This window comes from Lepidochelys kempii, chromosome 4 (assembly GCF_965140265.1).
Source record: "Lepidochelys kempii isolate rLepKem1 chromosome 4, rLepKem1.hap2, whole genome shotgun sequence".
NCBI lineage: Eukaryota > Metazoa > Chordata > Testudines > Cheloniidae > Lepidochelys > Lepidochelys kempii.
The window spans coordinates 127,246,694-127,271,941 of NC_133259.1; the positions used below are offsets into that span (position 1 = coordinate 127,246,694).

Here is a 25,248-nt window from a genome sequence, read left to right on the forward strand (position 1 = left end):
TCAGCTCTGCCTAGGACACAGATTCTAAACATATTTTAAGTATGTACATACAGCTTCTTAAATATCACCCGTACTTACATCACACAATGATTAGGAGGATCAGTATGACATAAGCTTCCATTAGACACCTAACTACCCTTTTTGGGTAAATACTATGAGAGCAGTGTGTTAGGTGTAGTGAGTTTGTCAGGCCTGTTAGGAGTTGCTGTTACAGAACAGTGAACCCTTTGCTAGATGGCATTGAGAGTTCTTAGGGTCACACCAACCAAAAACATTACTTTTTCAAAGATGACTGTGTTTAATGTCCAATTTCATGCTAGTCATGGAAATGTTACTTCATTCAGATCTGAGCATTGCTATTTACAGGTCCTGCTTCTGTCCATTTCAGCCAATCTAATTACTACCAAGTTCTGATAGCCTGCATTTTTTTCCCTTTTCTGCAGTGCAAGGTTCTTTAGTCTGTTGTGTATGATGGAACAACTCGATGTCATATTGAAGTGGTATAAAGAACTGGTCCCTTCGGTAAGATGGTATTTCAATGTATCTGGGTAGCATTCATGTTTACAATATAAATCTGGAAGAGCAAGGCAATCCTACCAGGCTAAACTGCTGTCTCTGTTCATCAGCTCTTCTACCCAAATGCTCAAGTAATGTGGGATCTCCTTCAAGCACTGGACACAGCCAACCATTTGGAAATGGTCCCTCAGATTTGGAAAGGTTAGTGATAGCTTGGTTTCTTGCTTCCTTATGGTAACCTTAGGCTTGCCCATACAGCTCACCTGCTAAAAGGGTTAAGGCAGCATACTAGTCATTGAAGAGCCACTTAAATGCCTCCATGGTGAGAGCCACAAACTATTGCAGTACAATGTCATGCTGCTGTGATGTTTGTCCTGCTTGCATCTTCCGAACACAAGCTCACAGCCATGATAGTCTCACAATGCAACGTCAGGACATCTTAGTATGGTGATTAAAGGGAGGGTGGACAGAGGTTGTACAACTAGTGGAACTATTCGTTGAAGGGAAAAATACATGGCTCTTCCTTTAAAACGGCAATGATGATTGGCGCAGGGGTACGGACCTCAGCTGCATTATGGGAGCTGAATGTAAATGTTTTTGTCCTGCATGTGGTGGGAAAAGTCAGAACATTTACATGAGAGTGGTGCCTACATCTGAGCTGCTCTTTAAATGTACTATTAAAAATTGTCCTGCTTGCTCCTTGGGAGGGAATGTTGGGTGTCCGATGCAGTAATGGCACCATTGCTAACCACTCTCTTCCTTCAATCAGAGATCAAACAGCTTGGTCTTAGCAACAGACCTGAACTGTTGGAGGAGGTGTTGGCTCTGATGGCCAGGGAGATACACCCTCAGGAGGTGAGGCTCATGAAGTGACCAGTGAGGGTGAAAGTGTCACCCTGACTTTACTGTCCATTGGGGGCGTTATTTTGTTTTTTTAACACTAAGTGCAAAGTATTAGAGTAACTAGAACCATCATGTAGAGAATCCTGGATTTCCATTCACTGCATGGAGATCACAAATAATACAAGCCTATATATTTAGATTAATTTAAAGTTCCTATTAAGGGTTCTAGGCACCTTTATTAGTTTGAGGTTTCAATATATGGCAAATAAGCTCAGCATCTTCCCAAAAACCTGCATCAGCTTTCAACATGCGCCTCCATCCTCAAAAAAGGTGGGCTTTGCAGCATGCCCTGACAGTCAGTACATTAGGGACCAGGGTGGTGAATTCCAGTACTTGGGTGGGTCCCTCATGAGAACGCCCTGCCAGCAACTAATTTTCTTGTAAATGGAGAGGGGTTCAGGCTCCAAATCTGACTGTGCACAATGAATAGATCTCTCCCTCCTAGAATGAAATTGGTCTCTCTCTGGGGCATGTTGGGTTTGTCATCTCTGACTTTGTAGAGATGAGCAGCCAAATTCCACCGTCTTGATATAACTCCATTGACTTCAGTGGCGTTAAACCAGAAATGAACTTGACTCAAGATGACTCAAAAATTGTAAGATCAAGAAATCTACAGACTATATACATCTGACTTACTCTGAGAAAAGCTGTTTTTCACTGCGGAAGACCGATGACATTTAGCTCCATAACTCTCACTGACGTTCAAGGAGAGTGAGATGCATAGCTGCCATTTGTGCCTTTTGAAAATCTCCTCCATTGAGATTACTTTTAAAAAATGTGCAAATGTAGATGCTCATAACATGTCCGGCCCCAATGGTTTATTGTGAAGCAGCTTGCTGCAGCTTTCCGAACGTCACCTGGTAGTATTCCCCTTTCTTGCCTTAGTATACAGTGACTTACAGTTGCAGTGGTGCTTAAAAATCGTCCAGTTAAGAGCTTTCTGGTGGAGCTGTCTTCCTACAAAAGAGGTGTGTTTTTGATGCTGAAAGCATGGTAGACAATTCACTGGTAAACCAGATGTTAGCTGTTTGGGTGCTAATAGAGTAATCTCTTCACAGACTCAGATGTCATTTGCCAACTGTGCTGCAGATATCAAATCTATTTTTGAAACTCGAGAGAGGAACCAGGTCCCTTTAGGTTGGACAGCAAGTGCTCTGGGTAACATTGCCATTCTGTTCTCAAGGGTGGGGAGAATCCAAGAAGCCTGGTAAGTGTGTGGCTGCTATGAATTCTTGTCCTGCTTGCATCCTTGATATCTCCAATTCAGTCTGTGATGTGCAGATGCTTTTAAACTCTATCGTAAATGGGAAGAAACCTGCTAAATTCTGGTATTTTTACTTGACGTTTGTCCCCTCTTTGGTGCTAACTAGTTCAAGGTTACAGTCTTCCACTCAATAAGATGACCTAGAAGTAAATATGATAGCTGGCACAGGGAATATTCTACTCACTTGCATGCAAAATGCTTTATGCTGCCAGATGTCTTGTAAATGCACCAAGGAAAATAGTATCTGTGAGCATTTTATTTAATGGAGACTTCTAACTTTGCCATAATACAGAGGTTCAATTCAAAATAATTTTGTTGCTTCAAATGTCCAATCTGCAATTTTGGGATCTGATCCAACTCCCATTAAAGTAAAATCTCCCATTGATTCACTTAGATCAATACGTTTGGGAACAGACCAAGAGGTGGGTGCCTTTATATAAAGTTGTACATTTGCATCTGTTTTAATATTTTTAAAAGCGAATGGGTTTTTTTAAGTGCACACTCCGCATATATGCCTGCAGTGACATTTTTCTTAGTATATTGAAGACTAAGGCAGACATAAATTAATCAGTCATTTTAGTCTGAAGATAAAATCAGTGAATATTTCAAAATGTGTATACCATAGACACTCCTTCCTTAATGAGTGTTTTCCACATATTGGTGAGAGAGCAGACCATATTGAAGGGTCTATTCCAAATTGTGGTGAAAGTGGTTCTCATTAAGGACCTTTTACTGGTGTTCCAAGCAGACATTTATCTTAGAATGAGACTGACATTATAACTTCAGTTGTTTTTTTCCTTCATCTTCAAACAGGAACATGCTGGAGCTTTTCAAAAAAAACAATAGAGTCCCCAGGTGAGTTCATTTAGTGGTCCGACTTCAGGTGGCAAATCTCACACACTACTTTGGTTGAGGTCTTGCACTGTGTTTCTAGGTGACGGTAGCAGTTGTAGTGTGATTTTCACACCTTCACTTCCTAAGTGAATTCCTAAATTCAATACTTTTCATTTGGGTGTTAGCCTCCCTGGTGAGTGTGGGAGGGTTTCTTTGTTTACCCAGTATAAAGCCTATGCTGAGAGTTCTTTCTGCCCCAGGACATGGTCAAGGGGCAGAGGTTGGTTTGAGTGAGATCCTTGAAACGTTAAAATTCTGGATGCTGTGACTTTTTCCCCCCCTTGTGTCAGACTCTTGAGATATGGGTAATAAAATAATTGAATGGGCCCAACAGCTCAAAGTGTGTTGCCAAACAAGCCAACAGCTCAGTGTGGGGCCAGATTAATTCTCCACTAGAAACGGAGAGCAGCTTATCTGAGACTCTCCCAGCCAACATCACCCCGAAGTGTCCCTAGCCTCTGTTTGCCAGAAGCTGGGAATGGGCAACCGGGGATGGATCACTTGATAAATTGGCCTGTTCTGTTCATTCCCTCTGAAGCACCTGGCATTGGCCACTGTCAGAAAACAGGATACTGGGCTAGGTGGACCATTGGTCTGACCCAGTGTGGCCATTCTTATATTAAGATTGATGGTGTTTGATTTTAGCATACTTAGCATTCGACGCTCTAGCTGAAAGCAATAGGTGCTCCTACTGGCTTCTGGAGTTCTTCAGATCACACCAGCTCCTGAACAGATCACTTTACAGTTTGTAAATGTTTGGTAGAGCATTCAAAATGAAACTGACCAGAGTGGGGGGGTTTTAAGTACCTTTTGAGAAGCTCTAGAAAGAAGCTTCAATTAAAAATAGAAATTTTTAAACTCCTAAGAGAAGTTAACAGGTTTAAACCAGTGTGATCTTTACCTCAGAAAATTATTTGAGGGGGGGGGGGGGTTGCTGATTCTTACAACGGGAGTCTGTGTTGGCCCTGGTGTCCTGACCAAGCATCAATTAGTTCTAGTAATTACAGCCAGTCTGCCTAGATACGCTTGCAGTGGGAATTAGGTATTGTACAGGAAGGAGCTGTTGCGTGTTTAATTCCACGCATACACCTGCATATGTATGTCTCAAAGCACTTGCACTAGTGGAATCCCCTGAGCTGATGTGCGAAGTCAGAGCCCCAGCAGGAATCTGTGCTGAGGGGAGGGAGGAGAATTCTGAAGTTTTCAGCATGGCTGCTAGTCCTCAGTGGCCACCAGCTCTGAATGTGTTGGGAGGGAAGCTGCTCCTTGAGAGCTGCCAATAGAACAGGAAAAAGCTCCTTTAGTTTAAGTGGCCTAGCTGCACCCCCTTGTCCTACTCATCTCTCTGGTAGCTGCTGAAGATGCTCCTCTTCCCCATCAGCAACATATGGAACCTCCAGCAGGAGAGGAGGGAGCCTGGCCAACCACCTTAAGAGCTCTGCCAGACTGGCAGCTTTCCAGAAGTAACTGTTCTTTGTGGTCCCCCCACCCCCATGCTGAGCTTGTTGGGGAAGGTAGAGAAGGCAAATTTCCCCCATACCCACTCTTACAGGCAGCTCCCTACAACAGACTAGGGCTCTGCCTATCATTTAGAGGGCTCAGCTCTGAGCACTGCCTCTGGTATTGTTCAAGCAAGATGCTCTAATTCCTTGTCAGCCAGTAATGGGAGAGGGGCTGGCTGTGAGAACGATCTGTAAACTGGGCTCAAAAATAACACCACTTAACCCTAAGCTCCTGTAACTCTGTCTCCACCACTGAGAGGCGCTGCCCAGCATGGGACGGGTGTGGGTGAGGAGGTTCCGCACATGATCACATGTATAGTAACGTGTTCCTCAGTTAGGGAGGGCATTTTCAGAAGTGTTGGCCTAACTACTTGCGTTAAAGGCAAAGCTAAAACTCCCACTGATTTCCAGGAGAGCACTTAGGCCCGAGCTGAACGGTTCTGAAAATCTCCTAAGCATTGAAACTCAGCAAGTGAAGTTAATTCTTGAGGGCTTGTGTGTGCTGTAGACACCCCCACACTGGAGTTCAGCCTATTCCTTCCCAACCCAGGCATCTCTGGCTCTGCAGAGCATTCACTCTTTGCTTCTCACTTGCAGCGACAAGGTGATGAACGAGATCTTGACCTGCACTAAACAAAGCAACACTCCAGATCAGGCAGTTGAACTAGTGCAGTTGGCTGCTGCCTTTGGTCTACCTACAACTGCAAAGCTTGCAAGGAGGGTGATAGAGGAGTTTGAACTGTCTGAAGAACAGAAGTAAGATGGATTGTTTTATGTATTTGTTGTTGTTCCATATCCACTGTCGGCAGTAACTAGGAAAGTCTGTGTCCCTCTCTGCGAATGGCTTACGGGAGAGTTGGCTTTCAGAAGGCTACACACAGCTTTGCTGTAAGCATCATGCCAGTCCTCCTCGGTTGCAGAAAACCTCAATGTTAATCCCAGGCTTTACTCCTACCACTTGTAATTTAGCACCTTTCTTCACTAAGGTGATTAGATTCAAGTGATTAGTGAGTCTCCTGCCTGGGTGTAGTTTTACTACATAACTTCTTTTAAAAACAACAAAAACCCTCCTGTTTCTGAGGGACGGATCCTCAAAACCAGGGAAAACTGAACAGAGATACAGCGAAGCTGCATTTGATGGCACTTTGGGCACCTATAGCTGCAGATATACACCTTTGTGAGACTTTGTCTACATCTTTAGTTGCCTAAATGACTATAAAAATCTGGCCCTTCTGTGTCTAGTCAGAGTAACACCCCCAGACCCCCCCAAAAATGGGCTGAAGTGACTACGGATTTTTGGGTGCCCAGTGTGAGACCATCTTTAAAAGGAACTCATTTATGGGGTAGTGCTGAGCACCCAACCTTGGAAAATCAAAGCCTGGATGGTGTCTAGTTGGGCACTCAAGCCACATCTGAAAATACATGCGGTCTTCTCTCAGCTCAGTGACGTTACCAGTAGATAATGCTTCCAGTGGGCTTCGTCAGATTAGTTTCTTAGAATGTTGCTTTTTAAATGTCTCACTTTTATCTAAGACTTCTATCTGAAAAAACTACTGGAGCAGCTAAAAATCAGGGTAACCCTTAACACTCTAAAGGAAAGGAAACCCTTACTCTGAAAGTTGCGTTGCAGAACTGAAATTATTCCTCTTGAGGCCCAATCTGGCCTGGCTCCTATTCCAGCCTGCTTCTCCTGCTACAAAATGAGCCTTACGAGTGGGTGGTCTCCTTCATTTCCCTCTGGAAGCAAGCTATCTACCAGGGAGGAGTATGGATAGGTGGAAGCAGCTTAGTGGGCATTGAACTGTCCTTTGTGTAACAGTGTCACAAGTTAAATTGCACCTTTTCTCCCCAGGAATGTGCTGGAAGATGCTGATTCCCAAAGCAGTGATAGCGACAGCGACTAGGACCCGTTTCTCTAGCTTTCCCTGTGTAACAAAGAATGGGAGTAGTTTCTCACTACGAGGGCCTGTGGGGGCTGCTTTGGAAAGCTGCATACATGATTTCACATCTCTCCTTCCATTGGACGTGACAGATCAAAGGACGCTAGGAATAAGAGGCTTGTACTCTTCTGCTTGCAGTGATACCTCTCCTTCCACTACTACCCTCAAGCCAGCTAGGAAAGACAATGGAAGTTCTTCCCTGGTAAATGCTCCTCTAGTGACTTGTCCAGGGGGTAGAGAGGAGACACATGAGCCTTACTGGGACAATTACCTGTTTTCTATTGACTTAGTCTGTGAATTTAAACAGCCTTTAGTTACTGTTTCACCATGTTACATGAAACATTCTTACCAGCCCTGTGTAATCAGTCAAAGTGTTTAAGTTACTCTGCAGCATAATGGAGCTGATCTATGAAGACTCCTTCAGGGGCTTGCTTATGGTACCTCTCCCCTCTTGGGTTCAGGAATGGGCTATGACAGCTGCTCTACTGTGAGCCTCTAAGGCTCCAGCTACCCTGCAAGCTGGGGGTGTGATTCTCACCTTAAAATGTACATGGCTGGTGTACTCAAAGATGCTGCTTCTACCCTCCAGCAGAGGCCTACTGCGACCTTGTCTTCTAGCATGCATAGGCAGTGCTGCCTTGAGCTTAATGGTTCTGTTGAACTGATATCACGAGGATTATGTTGTTGTAACACACCCACTCCAAAGGATAGAGTTTACCCTCGCAGGCTCCACTGTGGGAAGAGGGAGTTTGTCAGTCTTTTAATCTGCCTTCTGAGATGAATCATCTTTTCATGGAAGAGGATCAGTTGAGTAGTATGAAGACCCTCAAGGCACAAATCAATCATTTTCATAGGTAACATCCTTTTGATCACTTCTATAGCTACCAGCATAGTAATACAGGAGTGTCTGCCATATTACACTTAATTAGCCTAAGCAAAATGAGGGAAACTTTTCTTTCTTCCTGTCTTCCCATTGCCATATTTACAGCTAGACTAAAAAAATAGTGCAAGGAACTAACCAGTTGTTTCCAACTTTCTCAGCCAGTGGAGGGAATGGCTGGCCTTCATGTCACCCAGACTTGCTTGGCTCTGTCAACCATGAGGCTAGAGCTAGAGTGTTACAGTAGTAGCTTAGATTCCTACTGTATTATTCAGCCACTGGTCTTAGGTTCATATAAAACTGAAACAGAGCCATCAGTGTAACTGGGATTTTCCTCTAGGAGTACTGCTAAGCCCACAAAAGCCTTTCCAAATGTTTGAAGCTGACAGTAAATAGCAATTTTTGCTGGTGAGAATTGGAATGCTAACATTATAGGGATGTGAATTAATTGTGATAGGGTTGTAGATATCTGTTCTAAGTAAATATCCCACTTCTATGCTCTTTGATTCTAAAACACAAGGCAAAGTTAACCATGCAGAAATATATAATAAAACATGCCAGAAATGACAGGAAAAATTGATATTTTAACTAGTTCATATGGAATAAGGGTAAATAAAGGCTTGAACAGGTCTACTTCACTATCTTCCATGTTGGAATTGAAATACAGTAAGCAAATGTATATCTGTTGTATGTTTTGTAAATAAATTAGTCATTTGTTTGGCAGGACACCTTGCATGAGATACTGATGAATGTGGTTGGTTCTAGGCAAGTTAAAGAGAGCTGATACATTCTACCCAGATTAACATTACACTTCAAAGTGAAACAGGGAGGAAAGTTCCTTACCACTAATGAGCCCGAAACATGCAGAACAGGGAGGCATTCAGGAAACCTAGCAGAAGTTTCTTGCAAGTCTGAATGTGTTTTTTGTGTGATCAATACTTAATATATCTATCATGATAGAGGCACAGAATGAGTTTTAAATATTTTTCAAGATGTTTTCTGGTTAAACCAATTCATTGTCAATGATGATACTATGCACACATCTGAAAACTTCCTGTCCTAACTACAGACCATGCTGTTTAACAGACTACTAAATTAAAGTATTTCCTTATACAGTGAGAGGATGTGTATTTGTAATTGCCCAAGCACGAAGATATTTTAATTCTAGATTATGCACTTAACCTGGCACTACAAGGATTTAAAATACAACTGCAAGAAATAGCACCAGCAATTATACTATGTAGGGTAAAAGGCAAGGGCTAGTGATGGTATAAATTGAAATTCCTACACCCTGAAAACAAGAATATATACTAACAGTTACCAAGAGATGTGGCAGCTATTTGCCACCATCAGCTTCAGGCCACCACTACCAACCCTTGCATGATCTTCTCTGGATGCTGCAATCTCATCTTCCTCCTATGTGCATATGAGATACAAACAAGGAGCAAATGCAGAAAGTTTCTATCAGCTATTTGGTAACCGATTTAAGCAAGAGAATTGAATAATAGAAGAGACATGGGTTTTACATCTTGTTTTATTCAATGGCACCAACTGGCAAATCAATAATGGTGGGTTACAAACATTTTGGCTGGATCACAAGCCAAATCAATACAACTTGGAAAATGGCTACACAAGTTGCAGAGAAAGCATCCTGGTGTTTGTCATGATAACGACTGAAACCAAGACAAATATAACAGGTGGTGAGAGTCAGCTCAGTGCACGGAAACAGGACGGTACCTGTGGTTTGTGACAACTCATTTCTACCCCTTCCAAGGTCCTTGTTTGCAAACCCTTTACAGATCATTTGATTTTTTCCCAGCACTTAATGCAGAATTGTTTAGGCTGCTTCCACAAGTATAGTATAGATCCCTAGCTTAGATCAATCCATTTGAGTTGTTCCTAATCCCACTGCACTGGCATATGCAGTCAGGATATCTACTACTTGTTTCGTTTCCAGGGTCATTCGAGCTTCAGTCAGCCAATCCTGTGCCACTCTCCTAGACTCCCCTTTCAGCTGGTTGACAAATTTAGCTGCCAGCTCCAGATCTCCATGTTCAATGCAATATGAAGCATAGGATAGTAATTTAAATGTGTCCAGATCTTCAGGGCTGAGCTCAGCAGGTGGTTTCAGTTGCGGAGGATGAAACAGGAGAAGCGACTGTAGGTAAGAGAGCAAGTACTGATACAAGCTGTTTCTGGTTTCATCGATCATGGCCACCCTTTTTGCCAGTTTTTGGACTGTGCAGAAACGTGCCCTGAGTGCTTCTTCACTATAGACTCCCCGGGTCAAAGATTCTTGGGGGAGAGCTGCCACTAAGGCTTCGGTAAATGCATTGTCAGAACAATTGGCTTTGATGGCCTCAACTGCGCACTCCAGTGGCTCAGTGGGACTGTCCCCAGATGCCGTCTTCAGACTGTATTTTAAAGCCTCAACTGAAAGCCACAACTGATGTGCCTTTCTGGCTTCTTCTTCAGCAACTGCGTGGCCTGCAGAATAAACCCAGAGAGGAGGTTTTTGTAGACTGACATTGACGTGTGTGTGAGAGAGAGACTGCCACATCAAGGTAAAGTAACTATAAAGATCTGCACCCTCATAGGCCAATAAATATTGGGGTCACCCTGCACTAGAATCAAGCCTGGTGAAAACCAGTGTATAGCTGGCAGTCTGCAGTTACACGAACACAGGGTATGGCCAGCATGCTAGAAGGCTGTTTATGAGCAGCCTAGGCAGGAACTACGACAGCAAGGTATTCAGAGTAGCAGCCGTGTTAGTCTATATTCGCAAAAAGAAAAGGAGTACTTGTGGCACCTTAGAGACTAACCAGTTTATTTGAGCATAAGCTTTCGTGAGCTACAGCTTCATCACTTCATTGATGAAGTGAGCTGTAGCTCACGAAAGCTTATGCTCAAAAAAACTGGTTAGTCTCTAAGGTGCCACAAGTACTCCTTTTCTTTTTACAGCAAGGTATTGTAAGACTCTGCAATCTTGGGTGCATGGTTGATACAGTACCCCACTAGTCTGGATTGTGCTCTGATACATCACAGTCATTACAAAACATTTCTGCCCCATTTTCCAGTACTCACTCTCTACTGCCTGCTCAATTCCTTTCAGCCGGGCATAGGCTGTGTTGATATCCAAAGTGAAGTTGTCAAGTTGTTCCTGAGTAAGGCGTTTGAATTGCATTTCCTGTTCATTGAGCTTCTCAGACAAGCTCTGAAACAAGAAACCTAACATAAATCTAGTACCAGTGTAAATAAATACATAAATACTTCATGGAGAGAGATCAAAATTATACCCTTTAGAACACAATATCACAGATCAGTTTATTGTATGCCTTCCAAAGACAAACGCATATTATAGTAAATACAACATCGCCCCGGCAATCAGGCACCCTAACCTGAGAGTAGGGCCAAATACTATTGCACTTGCTGTTTAGTATCAGCAAATCCTCTCTTCCATCAAAAAGATTAAAAGGAATAGAACCTGAAGTGACCAAAGAGTTTGTGTATTCTATCCCCTTTCAGTATAATTGGCCTGAATTAAAGTTTGTAAGACTGCTGTCCAGTGGGACCCTTACATGATATGCATCTCGCAAGGCTATCACAGTAAACTAGATACCATGCCATGTAGTCCCTGGCCATTTCATTATAGATCTCCCCTCTCTTACCTGCTGAAACTCCAGCTTGAGTTCCTGTTCTTGGATCTTAAGAACCTCTCTCAGGTGATCGGTGTGAGCAGCTGCCTGCCTGCGGAGCTGGGTCCTCATTTCACTCTCCATTACTTCTCGGACTTCTTCTATCTGTACATAAACAGGCACTAGCTATAAGCCTTCATCTCCCAACTGCTTGCTGATAGCCAGAGTGATGTTACTTAAAATTAACCCAACAATAATTTTCTTGAGGACATATTCCTGACATCACTGAGCTTTTTATAAAGAGACTATACAACTTTATATTTTTTAAATTAACAGTGTTTTAGAGACACCTTGAAAGTTCTCTTGCTCTGTTGGTTTGTCTTTCTAATGGCTAAAAGCCCATAATGCTAGTAACCAGTGATTACACTTGCTAGACAGTTAACAGTGCATGCTTTTAATTTTAGACATGCATGAAAAATAAAAATTGCTCAGATAAAAGTATACATAAAAAAAATTCTAAAATTTCCCCCATCAGGTCTCAAATTAAAATGCTTCTAACTTTTTTTCCCCTCCTCTATCCCCAGTATTTTATTTCAAGCTATACACATAGTGTCAGATTAGCTGCTTGTAAACTTGACACATTTATTTCAGGCGTGGCTGTATGTTTTCCCAATCCCTGAATGTTTTTTGCAATAATGAGTCACATGAGAAGTCAGTAGGCTTCTAGTTCTTTCTTGTACTGAGCTTCCTGTCAGTGAACTGTTCACTCAAGCTAGCCCTGGTCACTAGTTATTTTTAGTTCATTGAACAATTGGGATTTCCACGGTTTTCCCTTTTCTTCAAATGTCACAACAACCTGGATGCAAACAGCAAAATTAAAACAAATTGGGGGGGATCCAAAGATCTCAATCAGAATGCAGCTTTGGACAACCAGAACCGGGAGTGAAATCTTGGCCCTACTGAAGCTAATGGGAGTTTTGCTGTTTACCTCAGTACAGCCAAGATTACACCCTGCTTTTCAGAAGTGCACACATGCAAGATTTCAAGTCCTGTTTGCAAGCACTCTCTACAGCTTGCTGACCATATACGAATACAAATACCCAATACTTGTGTGTAATAGCTGTGGCTGACTATGCAACTGCATGGAACATTTTCAAAAGTACTTAAGTGACTCACGGGCTGTTGAAAGTTTTACCCTACAAGCCTAATTTGCACACACATTTGAGAATCAAGCCTCAATGTCCAAAGCTATATTCTTGTTTTCTAGCCAGCTGCCACACTATTAGTTTGCGGCTTGGAAGATATCAGACTTCACTGGTGAATTCCACTGCAGGCAGAGAACATACTGGAAAGCAGCAGCATGGGAGGACCAATTCCCCTACGCTTACTGTACCTTTTTGTCCTGGTCGATCTGGATCTCGCTTTTGCGGTGCTCTAGTGCTTTTGCCACTGCTGTCTCAAGTGCTCTCTTATCTTCCAGTTTTTGCTTTTCCAGGGCTGCCTCAATGTGCTGCTGTTCTCTCACTCTCTGATCGGCCAGTTCACTGTTGAGCTGGTCAATACGACGATGAGCATGGGCAATGAGAGAATTTAAATCATCTGTAGACAGCTGACCAGCTAGAGAGAACAAGTTTTATTAGAAATAGATCACTGCAGAAACAGTCAGACACACCACTTGCGCTACCCAGCGCGCACACGCACGAAATAAGATCATCCTCAGGTCACAAACTGGGCATATTTAATACTCAACTAGTACCTTACTAACTCTCCCCCTCTCCCTGCCCAGACACCCATCCAAGCCTTTCTGGACAGCATCTACAAACTAACTAAATACAAGAAGGAGCTACCAAAATGCTCATCTCACAATATTTCACTCTTAATTGCCACCCTGCCAGCCCCTTGACTTTTTCCCACCATTCTTCTCCACCCCACCATTAAATCTAATTTAGAACTGTAAGTTCCTCGTAGCTCAAGAACTGCCCTTTTATTGGTTTTTAAAGCACCATGCAGCTATTACTGTGCTAATAAGCCATACAGCACCTCAAGGGATGTAGAGTAAAGCAGGTGAAAAGTCTGGGTGAGACTAGATATGGATGACAGTGAGCTTGCTGAAGCTCAGTCCTGAGAAGACGAGCAGGGACAGCGAGTGAGAGGAGAGCAAGTCAAAGTACTGGCAGCTATTATACAAGTTTCTCTGATTGAGGTTTTTATCCAGCATCTGTTACCAGAGTCCACAAGCTGGGGGTCTGGTTGATCAAACAGTGGCAGAGATCAAAACTATATCTGCATATGGTCAAAGGTTGCAGCCTTTTCTTTGGGATGTAGACCTGGCCACCTTTGGCACTCAGGACCAGATTTCTACAATGTGTGCTATACAGGGCTCTCTCTCAAACCCATTCCCAAGCTACAGCCAGTGCAGAAGGCAGCAACCTGCTTGATAAGCAGAGTATCTTACCATGAGAAGATTTTACTTGTGCTCCAAGATCTACGTCTGCAATTGGCTTCTGGGTGGAGCTTAAAGGTGTTGGTTCTTACCTAGGAAGCCCTACATGGCCCAGGAAATGAGATCTCAACCTGTTAAATGGGGGAAAGAGGGATGCTCCCCAGCACGTAAAAGGATGAACCCCTGGCCTCAGGCTATCCTACACAAAAAGTCACCCCAACACAGGCTGCCCCAGTAAAGATTAGCAGGCATACTTGAGCTGCACCACCTTGCTGTCAGTAGGGAAGAGATGGGGCTACCAGCAGAGCATTCTCTGCGATGACCCCTTTTCCTCTGGAATGTTCTCTCCCAGTCCTGGTTCAAAATAGCCCAAGCTTGTTGACAGGGCTGGCCTTACCATGAGGCAAACTGAGGTGGGCGCCTCAGATGCCAGACTGTGGGGGAGGAGCCACTAGGACCCAGAGTGTAGAAAATTGTGCCTGTTGCTGGTGCACATGGATTCTCTCTGCTCTAGATGCACGGAGATGGGGGAGTGCTCTGCTGGAGGAAGGAGGGCACAAGAGACATAACAGGCAGGCAGGAGAAAAAGGGAAGAGGGAATAACAGAAAGCAGCAGGAGCTGCAGGGAGAGAGAGGAGGAGGAGCCTCTTATGTACCTCTCTAGCACCCCCAAGAGCCTGGACTGATTAACCCCAGCTTCTCAGAGACCTTCCTGTTTCTTGCTGCTTCCCTGAACCCACCTGAGGAGAACAGGCAGTCAACTGAAGTAGTAGAAGACAGTTAGGCCCTTAAGACGCTGATATCTTCCCTCACCCAGGCCCTGCTACCAGCCTGCTTATTGTCCCCTTCAACTGAGTGTTGAGAGCCACTATAGCTGGCACAGAACAGCAGTCATGAGTGAAAGAAGAAAACGCCCCTCTGGGGCAGCATTTAGAAAAAGAGAACAAGCAAAGGAAGCTTTTCTAGCTAAGCAGGAAGGAGCTCTCCTGAGATACATAGACACAAATGTTCACAGTGAGCCTTCCGGCCCCAGTGAGGACGTGAGTGGCGAGGAGATGCCTGATCTTCCAGTTAGTCAGTGTGCAGGTGACCTGGCAGCTACTGCAGCATCCATATCTCCATCTCAAATGGATGTAACCATGCACATTCCTGAAGAAAAGTGTAGATCAGAGAAGAGTATGGTGGAGACACAAGGAATAGCTGCTGCTGAGTTTAGTTCCTTAAGTCTAGATGATCCAGGACTGGGGACCCACTTGAGCAGTAGCCTGAGGGACTTCCTCTTACTGCATGGGCCACAGCAAGTGAAAAATTTCATGTTCCCCAAAGACAATGAAAATAGAAGTTTCCATCCAACACATTATTGGCGTGAAATCCCTAGTGGTGACAAAGTGGAGAGGCCATGGCTTATGTACTCAAAAACCCAGAATGCTGCATACTGTTTTTGTTGCAAACTCTTCCAGTCTAATGTTCCAGCAACATTAGGTTCCACAGGAACAAAGGACTGTAAAATTTTGGCTAGAAATCTGGCATGCCATGAGAAGGCAGCAAGTCACCAGACAGCATTCCATAGGTGGAAAGAGCTTGAGATGAGACTAAGGTTAAAGGCCACCACAGATGATCAGCATCAAGAGAAGATTGCATCAGAGGCTCTTTACTGGCAAAATGTTCTGAAGAGGCTCATTGCCATTGTGAGAATGCTTGCGACCCAAAACCTAGCACTGTGTGGCACTTCAGATCAGCTGTATGTGCCAAACAATGGAAACTTCCTTAAAATTGTGGAACTGATGGCCGAGTTTGATGCTGTACTCCAGGAGCATCTAAGAAGAGTCACCACCCAAGGTATGTACACACACCACTACCTTGGAAAAACAATTCAAAATGAGATCACACAGTTACTGGCAACAAAAGTCAAACGAAAGATTGTGGCAGATCTGAAGTCAGCAAGATATTACTCTGTTATTCTGGACTGCACACCTGACATCAGCCATACAGAACAAATTACTTTAATGATGCGTTTTTGTAACAGAACCTAGTGAAAATGTCCCTGCAATGGTGTCTGTCAGAGAGCATTTTCGAGCATTTATTGACATTGATGATACTACAGGAGCTGGTATGACAAATGTGCTTCTCAAAAAGCTGGAAGATACAGGCATTGCGATAGCTGACATGAGAGGTCAGGGTACGATAATGGTGCCAACATGAGAGGAAAGAACAGAGGAGTGCAGACACAGATCCGAGAGTTAAACCCTCGAGCTTTTTTTGTCCCCTGCAGTTCTCATTCATTGAACTTGGTGGTCAGTGATGCAGCATCAGCTTCTAGTGAGGCTCCTGAATTTTTTAATGTAATTCAAAGCATCTATGTATTTTTTCTCTGCATCAACTCATGGATGGAAAATTTTGAAGCAACATCTGGGAACAGCCTCTCTGACACTGAAACCACTGAGTGCCACCCGGTGGGAAAGTCAAGTGGAGGCGATAAAGCCTATCAAACTCCATATTGGGAAGATAGATAATGCCATGGTTGCCATTATGGAGGATAATGCTCTGACGGGAACTGTTCATGGGAGAACAGTAGCAGAGGGAAATGGAATCACCAGAAACATACATAACTTCAAATTTCTGTGTGACTTACTGTTGTGGCATGACATACTGTTTGAAATAAATGTTGTAAGCAAGAGACTCCAAGATGTTCACCTTGATATATCTGGAGCAATGGAACAACTGGACAAAGCAAAGTCATACCTACAGTCTTACCGGTCAGATGAGGGATTCCAAAACTTTCTGAAGAGTGCACAGAAGTTGGCAGAGGAACTTCACACTGAAGCTATTTTCCCACCCGTTCAAGAATACAAGAGTCACCGAAGAAGACAACATTTTGATTACAAGGCACAGGATAATCCCATAAGAGACCCCAAACAACAATTCAAAGTTGAATTCTTTAACCAGGTGCTAGATTGTGCATACAGTCAGTTGAAGAACATTTCTTGCAGCTCAAGGAACACAGCAGTATATTTGGTATATCTGATATTCCAAAACTCCTCACTATACCTGAAGACCACCTACACCAGCAATGCAGGGCACTGGAGACAGTGTTGACACATGATGACTTTCGCAATATTGATGCAAGTGATTTAGGTGATGAACTGAAAGCCCTTTCAAGATACATATCAGCAGGATCAACTCCAAAGGCTGTTCTGGAATATATGTGCACAACTAGGATGACCACCCTCTTTCCAAATGCTTTTGTTGCTCTGCGCACACTCCTAACACTTCCTGTAACAGTTGCCAGTGGAGGACGCAGCTTCTCCAAGCTGAAGTTAATAAAAACACATCTACGCTCCACAGTGACACAGGAGAGGCTGGTCAGCCTAACCATCTCAGTAGAGCATGAACTGGACCAGACTGCGGATCTTCAGCAGGAAGCAGTTCAAATCTTTGCAACCACGAAGGCATGGAAAGCACCACTTTGATTATTCAAACAGATAAAAATGCCAGTGTTTACTATGCAGACAAGAAAAGTTACCTTTGCTGTTCAGGCGTTTGAAAGTTAAGTGTTACTTAAAATTTTTGAACAAAGCATTTTAAGTTGTTCGTTCTCCTTTATTGGGATAGGCAGCAGAGCAGTACCATGAGAGGAGAAGAACAGGAAGAAGGCAGAATTGAGACCTTTCAAAGTTTTGGCCCAAGCGAGGGGGCATGGGGGCGTCATTTGAGCTCCCCGCCTCAGGTGCCAAAATGTTGTGGGCCAGCCCTGCTTGTTGACCTGCCAAGCATGCGCTGCTAAGCCCATCCATTCCGGTGGGCACTGGAGGAGGAATTGATACTGCTGGGCATGGGATTTTATTTGGGGGAATGTGCTGCGAAGGGGAGTTTTTAGTCCAGTTTAGGACTGCTGATCAATGATTAGTATGACGTGGACAGGTGGCAGGAAGAAGCGCTGCTCCTGTGATGAAGCGTTGTTTGTAACTCCTTGTACTGTGTGTAAGTTAGATGTCAAGGGAACCAGCTCCTTGTACAAACTGCTTTGGTTCAGAGTTTTTAAAATCAAACTAAGCAAGTTGATAAATTTACCATTTTCCTAATGTGAAGAATCTACAGTGCATTTAGGCCAAAATTTTTCAAGCATCCACTCATTTTGCAGGCCCTACTTGATCTCAAGGGCCTGGTTTTCAGAGGTGCTGAGTATCTACAAGTTTTAAACGGTGCTGGTGGTGCTCAGAACCTCTACAAAATGAGGCTCAAGGTGGGCATAGGAAAATTGAGGAACTAAAAATTAGTGGGCACTGGAAAATTTAGGCCCAAATGGCTTACCCAAGGTTATCCAGCAAATCAATGGCAGGACACAAAACTTTCTGGTTCACAGTTCTGTGCTCCCAATCATCTGGGATCAGCATAAGGGCATACCTAGTGACATGCCAATATTCATGTAAGGAATTTAACCATGCAGTTGTTAGTATTTACAGTAACTGTTACCTGAGCAGCAAAACTATTTCAAGTGTATGATTTACAAGCACAACAGACAAGAACCAGACTACACACAGAACCTAAATGGGAAGTATTCCAAAGTAAACCTCAGCGCTAATAAATTTTATAAATGCAGCAACTAAACACTAGTTGATATTGCCTAGTTGTAAAGCAATGCACAACACAAACACAGAAAGAGACTTGAGAAATAACATTCATAAGAGCAGAAAAAGTTACAGTAACTCACCTAAATCAGTTATCTCTGCAACAGAAAGAGGAAGGTTTGGAAAAATTAATGAACAGTTAACACAGCAAATCAATTAGTTGGTAAAAGCATGCAGAAATGTACATGAAAACATACCACTCATAGCTTTGTATTTAGAGTGCCTAGCATATTATAGGGAGTCTTTTAGTTAGACTGGCAGCTTTTTCTTTTTGTTAAAGCTCTTTAAAGTCCCTTTACATACTACCAACATTAAACCCACAACATCAAAGCCTCTAAAAATCACATTCCGAAATCCATAAATGCAGATTTTAGAGCTTTAACAGTCATAGCAAAGGAGCAGTGCAGATTAAGCTAAAATATGTTTAAGACTAAGGACTACAAATTTTAATTGGGAAGCACAGCATTACACTTTGAAGTTAGTCTTTCAGTTTTCGTTATTCCAGAGCAGAGGTTTCCACAACATACCTATTGCTCGACACACAAACACTTCAGAATACAACTCTGAAACATTTAATTATGAGCAGCAATATGGTTCATTAAACTTGTTATTTGCTCAAATGAAGCTCTCTCAAGACTGGAATTTAAGACAGACCAGCACAGGGAAGATTTCCCCCAGAAAACGCAAACTGAATGTGGCCTCTTTGTGCCCTTGCCCTGCAATTAACAGCTTGCAGGTGGGACATCTACACTTGCAAGGAGCCCAACTGAAGTGCATTGTCACTTGCAGGATCAGGGCCCGAGCATGAAAGCTAAGAAATAATTTCAAGAATTAACACAGAGTGCAGAACTAAACACCTGAAAAATGAACCTGCTACAATTCATAGCCATGAGTTCCAATATGTTCATTTTTCTAGACACAGCCTTTTACATCTAAAAAGGCTGCTCACATTTCACAGATTTATTCTTATCACTGTCTTTATTAATGAAATAAGGAAAATTTTATTAAACTTATTTTCAAAATAGCTTTTCTTGTTTGTTTGAAGAGAATTTGGCAAAAACAGTTTACCATCTGCAAAGACCTAGAATGCTATTTTTGGGCCTGAGGTGAAGTTTTTTTTTAATGGCTGTTACAAATTCCTTAAAAATAAAAGCAGTAATCACAGAAAATCACAGAAAAGGTGAACTACTGCAGCATGATTCAGCACAGCTATATCCTACTAAGTTAATATTAATTCACAACCTGTAACATACACAAATATGTTATGTCCACAAATACGTAGACCAATTCAGAAGCTAACTCATTAAAAGCTATGAAATTTTTTTTTTTATATTGGATATAAAACAAAATCTTAGATTGTTTGATAAACCATCATCAGAACAGCATAACCGAGGTTTCCTGAATAACGCTTGCTGGCTGTTTTTTTCCCCCCTTGTTTCGTGCTAGGATACAAATCCTGACTGCATTAATTGCATGAGGTACACAGGTACAAGATTTATTCTGACAAAATTCTCTATAGCGCATCAAGCTCTGCAAGTCCTTTAGGTAAGGTAATTGAAATTTTAAATTACTGTTTAAAGAATTTGTGACTCTCTACTTAGATATGTTTCAAATGGTTCCTAATATGGGCTAGCATATCTTTAAGCCAGGAGAAAAAAAACCCAAGCACCTAGCAGAGAAATTCCCCAAAGAATAAAAAACTCCAATTTCACTGACAGAAGAGCTGTAATGTTATCAGGCCAGGCTTATTTGCTGCTCTAACACAATACTCCACTCTCTGTAGAACCATATTTAGTAAGTCACCTGACAAGTAAAAAGAACAGTAACTTAGAAAAATGTGTATTTACTTTTCAAAGTTCAGTGCTGAAGTTACTGCTGCCAATTTCTCTGACCACATAAATATGAACAAGTATCTGGTAAATACACTATTTCCAACACAGGTTTTGCTTTCCACTGCATGCACATAAAGCTATGGGCCTCAACAGTGAGACGGGCATTCTCTCACTAATGAACGGTATGAGCACACTAAAAAACCAGCAGCATTCTCTCAGAATCATATCAGTATCCACTACTACAACAACACAAGACAACAATTTAAACAAACATCATTAAAAAAACGGCAAGAGTCCGGTGGCCAAAAGCTTATGCTCCAATACGTCTGTTAGTCTATAAGGTGCCCCATGTTAAGGAAAAGTTAGCACATGTGACTCCATTTTGGTTTGGGGCCCACCAGTGTCTAAACGCAAGCACATCATGCACCAGGAGGAGTGTTCCTTAGATACTGCATCCTTGTAAAAATCCTCCTCCTTGTCTCCAGCCTGCCTTGACTCCCAGTATCTGTTTTTTGTCAGTCTCTAACTCCCTGTCTCCTGGCCTTTGATGTGAGGCCTCCCATCCTGATAATAAAAGTTACTGATGCATGGCTTTAGGACCATGTTGTGTAATTAACATACTGGTTTAGCACGAGGAATGCACCAAGCAGGGATAGGTGGTAGATAAGAAAAGGGTTTGTTTATTGGCTAAGGTTTCCGATGCACGAGGGCAACATGCTTTGCTAAAAAGTATATAACCTTTGTATAATCTGTATTCGGGGTGCCCTCCTGGCTAGCAGAGGGGCACCACGCTTGAGCGTAATAAACTTGGTGTTTTTTGGGAACTCTGCAGTTGTGGACTTTATGTGCCTCAGCCTAGATTCGAACTGTGCGTGTCCTACCAGGTGTAATTCGCAGCATTTGTGTGCACGTCCTACCAGGTGTAATTCGTAACACCCAGGACTCTTTGCCGCTTTTAAAGACCCAGACTAACACGGCTATCCCTCTGATCATTTAAAAAAAAAAAATCACTTCTTAAATTATAAACATGCCTTTGCATATCCATAAGATGAATCATTAAAACATCCCTGAAAGCTATTAAGTGATAGCCTCAACTATGTCAAGGAAGCTAAACATTGTCAGAAAGTTATAGACTCCCAGGGCCAGATAAATGCCAAACCATTCTTCAGAAGGAAGGCCTGGATTTTGCAAAGCATTTAAGCATATGCTTGAAGTTCTTTGTTCTGAAAAGGGAAGAGTTATGCATATGCTTAGGGGCTTTACTCAAAGGTACTCAGCAACAGGGCAAAACCATGGTATTTAATAATATATACTTTCCAAATGAAAGAAACATCCTTATGCTTTATCTCTGTTGTTGAACATATCTGTCATGTTATCTGATGATCACTGATGCAGTAGAGCAGTAGCTGTTCAGTACTATCTCAAGAGAGCTTCTGTGTGACATTAAATGGACTTGCTCCATTTCAGTTCAAGATAATTTAATCTAGCTAACTGTACACTGGTTACTCCACCCATATTCTATAAAAACTCAGCTACAGATCTCTTTAAACAGTTTACTGCTTTATACAGTTTATATTCCATTAAGAATCTCAGAAAGGAAATATTACAGATTTGATTTTTTAATGGAAACAAGTAGAAAAACAAAACTAAGTTACTCTAACTGTTACATAAATAACAGTTGCTTCTGCTTTATTGAAAGGACCCTTTTCAGTTTCACCTGGCCTTCTCTTTCCATCATATGGGTTTATCTACATCACTACTCTTGGAACACCTGGAAATTTAAAAGACTACAACAGAGGACAGCATAAGTACCTTTCTAATGTTAAGTTTCAGTGCGGGTGCTTTCTTCAAGCTACCCAAAAACCATCTCTTGTGATTTCATCACCAAGAGCATAATTGCTCCATAAATTACCTACTGAAAATGAGGGCCTTCTGTACCAGTTGGTTCAGATTACTTGGGATTTTAGAGTTAATTCACAATAGTTTACAATTAATGTATAGAAACAGAAAATTAAAACAACTGTATGTCAGTATACACAGCTGTAGCGCTCTTGGAAAACAAAGTGCTTTGTGCATCATTAAATATTAAAGGTAACATAACAGTCCAAGACTTACTGAGCCCCTTCCAGCCAGTTTGTATTTCTGGAGTGATACTATCCAGTTCTCGCTGAAATTCATCCTTAGCTTTCGCCACAAGTTCATGGTACTGAGCTACTATCTTAGCCTCAGATTGTGCTGCCTGAACCTACAAGATATAATAAAAATTGGGTTAGATATGATTTAATACTTGCCTTCAAAGGTATATCTATTAGGGCTGTCAAGTGATGAAAAAAATTAATCACGATTAATCGTGCGATGAAAAAAATTAATCGCAATTAATCACGCTGTTAAATAATGGAATACCATTTATTTAAATATTTTTGGATGTTTTCCACATTTTAAAATATATTGATTTCAATTACAACACAGAATACAAAGTGTACAGTGCTCACTTTATATTTATTACAAATATTTGCACTGTAAAAAATAGTATTTTTCAATTCAGCTTATACAAGTACTGTAGTGCAATCTCTTTAGCATGAAAGTTGAACTTACAAATGTGGAATTATGTACAAAAAGATAACTGCATTTAGAAATAAAATAAATAATGTAAAACTTTAGAGCCTACAAGTTCAATCAGTCCTACTTCAGCCAATCACTGAGACAAACAAGTTTGGTTGTAATTTGCTTCCTGCTTCTTGTTTACAATGTCACCTGAAGGGAGAACAGGTGTTCGCATGGCACTGTTGTAACTGGCGTGGCACGGTATTTATGTACCAGATGCGCTAAAGTTTCATATGTCCCTTGATGTTTCATCCACCATTCCAAAGGACACGTGTCCATGCCGATGGTGGGTTCTGCTCGATAACAATCCAAAGCAGAGCAGACCAACGCATGTTCATTTTCACCATCTGAGTCAGATGCCACCAGCAGAAAGCTGATTTTCTTTTTTGGTGGTTTCAATTCTGTAGTTTCCGCATCGGAGTGTTGCTCTTTTAAGACTTCTAAAAGCAGCTCCACACCTCGTCCCTCTCAGATTTTGGACTGCACTTCAGATTCTAAAATCTTGGGTTGAGTTCTATAGCTATTTTTAGAAATCTCACATTGGTACCTTCTTTGTGTTTTATTAAATCTGCTGCAAAAGTGTTCTTAAAATGAACGTGTGCTGGGTCATCATCCGAGACGGCTATAACATGAAATATACGGCAGAATACAGGTAAAACAGAACAAGAGACATACAATTCTCCCCCAAGGAGTTCAGTCACAAATTTAATTACAGCATTATTTTTTTTAAATGAATATCATCCTCCTGGAAGCATGTCCTCTGGAACGGTGGCCCAGGCATGAAGGGACATAAGAATGTTGAGCATATCTGACACCAATACCTTGCAACACTGGCTACAAAAGTGCCACGCGAACGCCTGTTCTCACTTTCAAGTGACATTGTAAATAAGAAGCACGCAGCAGTATCTCCCGTAAATGTAAACAAACTTGTTTGTCTTAGCGATTAGCTGAACAAGAGGTAGGACTGAGTGGACTTCTAGGCTCTAAAGTTTTACACTGTTTTGTTTTTGAGTACAGTTATGTAACAAAAAAAAAAATCTACATTTGTAAATTACACTTTCATGGTAAAGAAATTGAACTACAGTACTTGTATGAGGTGAACTGAAAAATACTATTTCTTTTGTTTATCTTTTTTACAGTGTAAATATTTAATCAAAAAATAATATAAAGTGAGCACTGTATACTTCATAATTGAAAATGTAAAAAAACACCCAAAAATATTTTATAAATTTCAATTGGTACTCTATTGTTTAACAGTGTGACCCATGGCACAGCCATGACTGGCACAGGTCAGTTGACTCAGGCTCAGGGCTATATGATTACAGTGTAAACATTTGGATTCAGGCTGGAGCTTCAGCTCTAAGATTCCACTCTCCAGCCCAAGCATCTACACTGCTATTTTTAGCCTCACAGCCCGGGCCAGCTGACCCAGGCTCTGAGACTCGGTGCTGCAGATTTTTAATTGGCAGTGTGGACATACCCTAAGAGTATTCTACATCAAAGCTAAGTCCCTGAACACATCCAAGGGTTTAGCACTGATGGAACACAGTTAAGGTCATATCTATGCTCTAAGTTAGCCAGTTCTGAGACAATCGTATTGTTTATAGCCAAGATTGACCCTATAGCTGTTGTTCTAGTTTAGATCTGTGTGCTGATGTTCCTATCAATACATAAAGGCAAAAGAAAAGGCACATTTCAATAAAAGCAGCTTTATAAGTCATAAGAACCCTGCAAGGCAGGTAAGTTTTATCGTCACTTTACAAATAAGAAAGCTGAAAAAGAGAAGTAAAGTGATTTGCCTGAGACTACACAGAAAATCATTGGCAAAACAGATGGTTGCTGCTAGTTCTGTGTTCTAATCACTGGACCATGGTGTCTCTCCTTTCCTATCTTTCAAAGAAATATGAATTTCTCATGAAGGTTAAAGAACATCACAACCCTCTAATTCACCTATAATATTATTTACATTTTTTTCCTGAAGAGGGAAAACAAAAAAAGCAACTCCAGAGTATCGTGAAAAACAGCAGTACCTGAATACGTCAAGTGTCTATTTATCCATTTTGATTGATTTACAACTAGCACCGTGATCAAAAGCTACAAGTTACCCAACTTCCATCAAACTAAAGAAAGCATTCACCCACTAAAACAGATCAAGTAATTGAGCCACCTTTTCCCCACCCACCAGGATCTTGTGAAAAATTGTTCAT

At 41.9% G+C, this 25,248-nt stretch overlaps 2 protein-coding genes and 1 non-coding gene across 8 annotated transcripts in view; 2 read left to right on the forward strand and 1 right to left on the reverse strand.

The window, feature by feature from the left end:
• PTCD3 (pentatricopeptide repeat domain 3) overlaps positions 1-10,678 on the forward strand; it is a 43,493-nt gene extending 32,815 nt beyond the window's left edge. For both annotated transcript variants that reach the window (XM_073342858.1, XM_073342860.1), the window contains 7 exons: positions 444-522; positions 627-717; positions 1,286-1,371; positions 2,478-2,626; positions 3,497-3,538; positions 5,677-5,835; positions 6,932-10,678. In XM_073342858.1, coding sequence (XP_073198959.1) covers positions 444-522; positions 627-717; positions 1,286-1,371; positions 2,478-2,626; positions 3,497-3,538; positions 5,677-5,835; positions 6,932-6,983 — 658 coding nt within the window. In that variant the 3' untranslated portion in view covers positions 6,984-10,678. The remainder of the gene's footprint in view (positions 1-443; positions 523-626; positions 718-1,285; positions 1,372-2,477; positions 2,627-3,496; positions 3,539-5,676; positions 5,836-6,931) is intronic.
• Positions 1-25,248, reverse strand: part of IMMT (inner membrane mitochondrial protein) — a 52,529-nt gene that overhangs the window by 3,952 nt on the left and 23,329 nt on the right. For 2 of the 5 annotated variants that reach the window (XM_073342856.1, XM_073342854.1), the window contains exons 10-15: positions 22,553-22,682; positions 18,689-18,703; positions 12,928-13,151; positions 11,568-11,699; positions 10,984-11,113; positions 9,420-10,386 (exon numbers count right to left, since the gene is read on the reverse strand). In XM_073342856.1, the coding sequence (XP_073198957.1) occupies positions 9,779-10,386; positions 10,984-11,113; positions 11,568-11,699; positions 12,928-13,151; positions 18,689-18,703; positions 22,553-22,682 (1,239 nt within the window). In that variant the 3' untranslated portion in view covers positions 9,420-9,778. Of the gene's footprint in view, positions 1-9,419; positions 10,387-10,983; positions 11,114-11,567; positions 11,700-12,927; positions 13,152-18,288; positions 18,382-18,688; positions 18,704-22,552; positions 22,683-25,248 lie in introns of those variants that run through there. The other 3 variants (XM_073342857.1, XM_073342855.1, XR_012158770.1) reach the window with 3 other exon arrangements.
• LOC140911019 (small nucleolar RNA SNORD94) lies at positions 1,047-1,178 on the forward strand. The gene has a single exon (XR_012158812.1). It is a non-coding gene; the product is annotated as a small nucleolar RNA SNORD94 (small nucleolar RNA).